This window comes from Melozone crissalis, unplaced genomic scaffold (genome assembly GCF_028551555.1).
Source record: "Melozone crissalis strain CALT ecotype California unplaced genomic scaffold, PUWL_Pcris_2 ptg000005l_1, whole genome shotgun sequence".
Classification (NCBI taxonomy): Eukaryota; Metazoa; Chordata; class Aves; order Passeriformes; family Passerellidae; genus Melozone; species Melozone crissalis.
The window spans coordinates 32,760,662-32,763,685 of record NW_026535783.1 but is presented as its reverse complement, the minus strand read 5'-3'; the positions used below and the strand labels follow the sequence as shown (position 1 = coordinate 32,763,685).

Genomic DNA, 3,024 nt, shown 5'->3' with positions numbered 1-3,024 from the left:
ATCTGAGTTCAGCAATCACACTCATTTCCCTCTGAATTAATTATGAACACTGCCCAAATTTTTAATAAAGGTCGACTGAAAAAAAAAAAATCTGTTTTCTCACACCACTCCCCCTCCCCAGGATCATAGGCCAGTACAGCCTGCAGAAGGATTACCAGTGACCTCAGAGCAGGTCTGCACCGGGGCAATCCTGCAAGGATGAAATAAATTTACACAGCCTCCCTGGACAGGGAGCCTGCTGCGCTGCTTGACTGTTCTCTGGGAGAAAGGATTTTTCTTACATTCCATCTGAGCCTCTTGATGTACACTCGGCTCATTGTCTCCTGTCTCTCCACTAGGCATTGCTGTGGAGACCCTCGCATTATCTTCCAAATGATCGCTCCCACAGGTTTTGGGCGCTGCAGTTTGCCTTCCCCAGGCTGAGCAGGCCCTGGTCCCTGAGCCTGCAGAGCCCTGGACCCCTCGGTGACCCCCCTGCCCTTGCTGCAGTGTCTCGGCTGTTTCCCGGCTGGGGGTGCCCGAACCGGACAGACGGCATTGCTGCTGTCCCGTGAGCGCCGGGCACAGGGGGATTGTCACCTGCCTCACCGGCTGGCCCTGCTCCTGGGCACGCACACGCACGGGGGGATCTGCTGCAGCCGGGCCACCGCCCAACATCACCAGGTGACTGCCCAGTGCAGCCCCGAGCCCTTCTCTGGAGAGCTGCCCTCAGCCCTGGTTGCAGGACTATCCCTTCGCGGCGTTCACATTTGCAGAAACCATATTAACCGAACTTTGCGTTTATTTAATTTTTTAAATTTTTTTTTCTCCCGCACTGTACAGATTTCCCGTTCCAAGTCTTGGACGCAAATCGCTCTACTAGCTCCGGTACCGCCGGTATCGGATACCCGTCAGCTCGGGCCCGGCACCGCCGACTGGGCCCGGCACCGCCGGCTCGGGCTCGGCGCGTGCCTGCGCGCCCCCCGCCCGCCCCACGTGGCCTCCCGGCACGAGCCTCTCTTTCCCGCCCCCCCGCCCCGAGCTTCCTCTCCGGCGCGCGCCGATTAGCATAATAAAGACGCCCCTTTCTCCCCCGCCGGCCAATGGGAGGCCGGCAGGCGCCCGCGAGGGCTATAAGTAGCGCACGCCGGCGGGCTGTCGCTTCAGAGCGCTCACGGCGTGCGCGGAGCGAGAGCTGAGGGAGCCGCGGGACTGTGCGGACTAACTGCTATGACTCTGGAGGAGATCCACGGACAGCAGCCCATGCCTGCGGGCCACGACTGGTACGTGCGGGTGGGCAATGGGGATCCGAGGAAAACGGGTAGCGGATGGTTTCGGGGCGGCGGTGGTTGTGTTGGCGGCACCGCGCTGACCCTGTGTCCTTTCCCGGCCCGCAGGATGCAGGGCGCCGGCACGGCCCTCCACGAGCTGCTGGTGTCAGCGCAGCGCCGAGGCTGCCTCACCGCCGGCGTCTACGAGTCGGCCAAGCTGATGAATGTGTAAGTACGGTGGCGGGGCCGGGGGGAGTGTGTAAGTCAGCCCGGCGGGGCTGCGGGGCGGCCGGCGCCGACCGCGAGACTCATCAGGCTGCTCCCCTCTTGCAGCGACCCCGACAACGTCGCGTTCTGTGTGCTGGCCGCAGATCAGGAGGACGAGGGGGACATCGCCTTGCAGATCCACTTCACTCTGATCCAAGCCTTTTGCTGCGAGAACGACATCGACATCGTGCGGGTGAACGACGTGGCCAAGCTGGCGGCCATCGTGGGGCCCAGCGAGGACTCAGGGGAGCCGCGCGATCTGCACTGCATCCTCATCACGGTGGGTGTCCCGGGCGGCCGGCGGGCCCTGCTCCGCTGAGGGTGGGCGAGTCCTCTGCCGGGCACAGACAGAGCGCTTGGCACGCAGCGAGTCAGCTGAGTAGTAGTTGTAGGAGGAGGAGGCAGAACTTCTCGTAACTGGATTTCCTCTGCTGTCCACAAGGGCAGCATCTCTGCTTCCTGTCTTGTCTGTGTCAGGACAGAAACTGTCTGGAAGTGCTTCCAGTCCTAAGCTAATGCTTCTGTAAATATTATGATGACCTCAGCTGGCACGCAGCACTCATGGTGTGCAACTTTTTTCTTTTTTGCAGAACCCGAATGAAGAAGGCTGGAAGGACCCAGCTCTGGAGAAGCTGAACTTGTTTTGTGAAGAGAGCAGAAATGTCAATGACTGGGTGCCAACTATCACCCTACCTGAGTGACGGTCACCTGGTGCACTGGGGAGGCTGAAACTTTTGTTGCATTCTCAACGTGCTGTGCGTTCACCAAAATGTGCAACAAGCTGCTGATTCCATGGATTAGCCTGGTCAAGAGACTGGATTAAAGTCCCTCAGACTGGCATGCAGTGGGCTCTTACAGAGGAGAAAGAGGAAAACAGCTCACCTCACCAGTGAGCCTCAGCAGGCTGCAACCGTGGAGAGGCTGACATACCATGGAACTGAAAGAAGTATTGCAAGTTTGGCTATGTGGAGCTGTTTCAGAAGGGAGAGGGAAAGTTGAGGGAAGTGGGCCAAAACTTTCCAGAAGGACTGATTAGAGTACTGTAACTAGGAACTGTTGGTGCTGTCTGCAAAACACAGGAGAAAGTATCAATATTTATGGAGTATTGGGGATTGGTTATTAAAACAAATGCAGATATTCCAAAGCAGACAGACTTCAACAGGCCTCTTGGGTCACTCTGCAGATCTGTTTTAATACTGCAATAACTTTTATTGAAATATTTGCTGCTATTGAAGCTTTCATAATAAATTTTTGACAATTAATCTCTGGGAGTGTCTTGCTTGCTGGGTGTGGGGAAGCATGTCACTGAAATATCGCTGATGTTTTGCTTGTGTGCTGTAGTCAAAGCTCTAACTCCAGTAATGGAGTTATTGCTCAAATACTTTCCTGGGCTGGCTGAATGAAGTGCTGTGCTGTCCAAGTTGATAATTCAACCTTTTACCCTCTTGCAACAGCTGCTTATCGCAACAGCTTGCAAGATGAGGGAGTCGCATGCCTAATGAGCTCA

General features: G+C 56.4%; 1 protein-coding gene across 1 annotated transcript; it reads left to right on the top strand.

Annotated features, from left to right (window-relative positions):
• Nucleotides 1-1,167: 1,167 nt before the first annotated feature.
• On the top strand, nucleotides 1,168-2,741 carry GADD45G (growth arrest and DNA damage inducible gamma). The gene is made up of 4 exons (XM_054286783.1): nucleotides 1,168-1,262; nucleotides 1,377-1,478; nucleotides 1,584-1,797; nucleotides 2,108-2,741. Exons 1-4 carry the CDS (start codon nucleotides 1,210-1,212, stop codon nucleotides 2,216-2,218), a joined length of 480 nt encoding a protein of 159 aa, XP_054142758.1. The 5' UTR covers nucleotides 1,168-1,209; the 3' UTR covers nucleotides 2,219-2,741.
• Nucleotides 2,742-3,024: the final 283 nt, after the last annotated feature.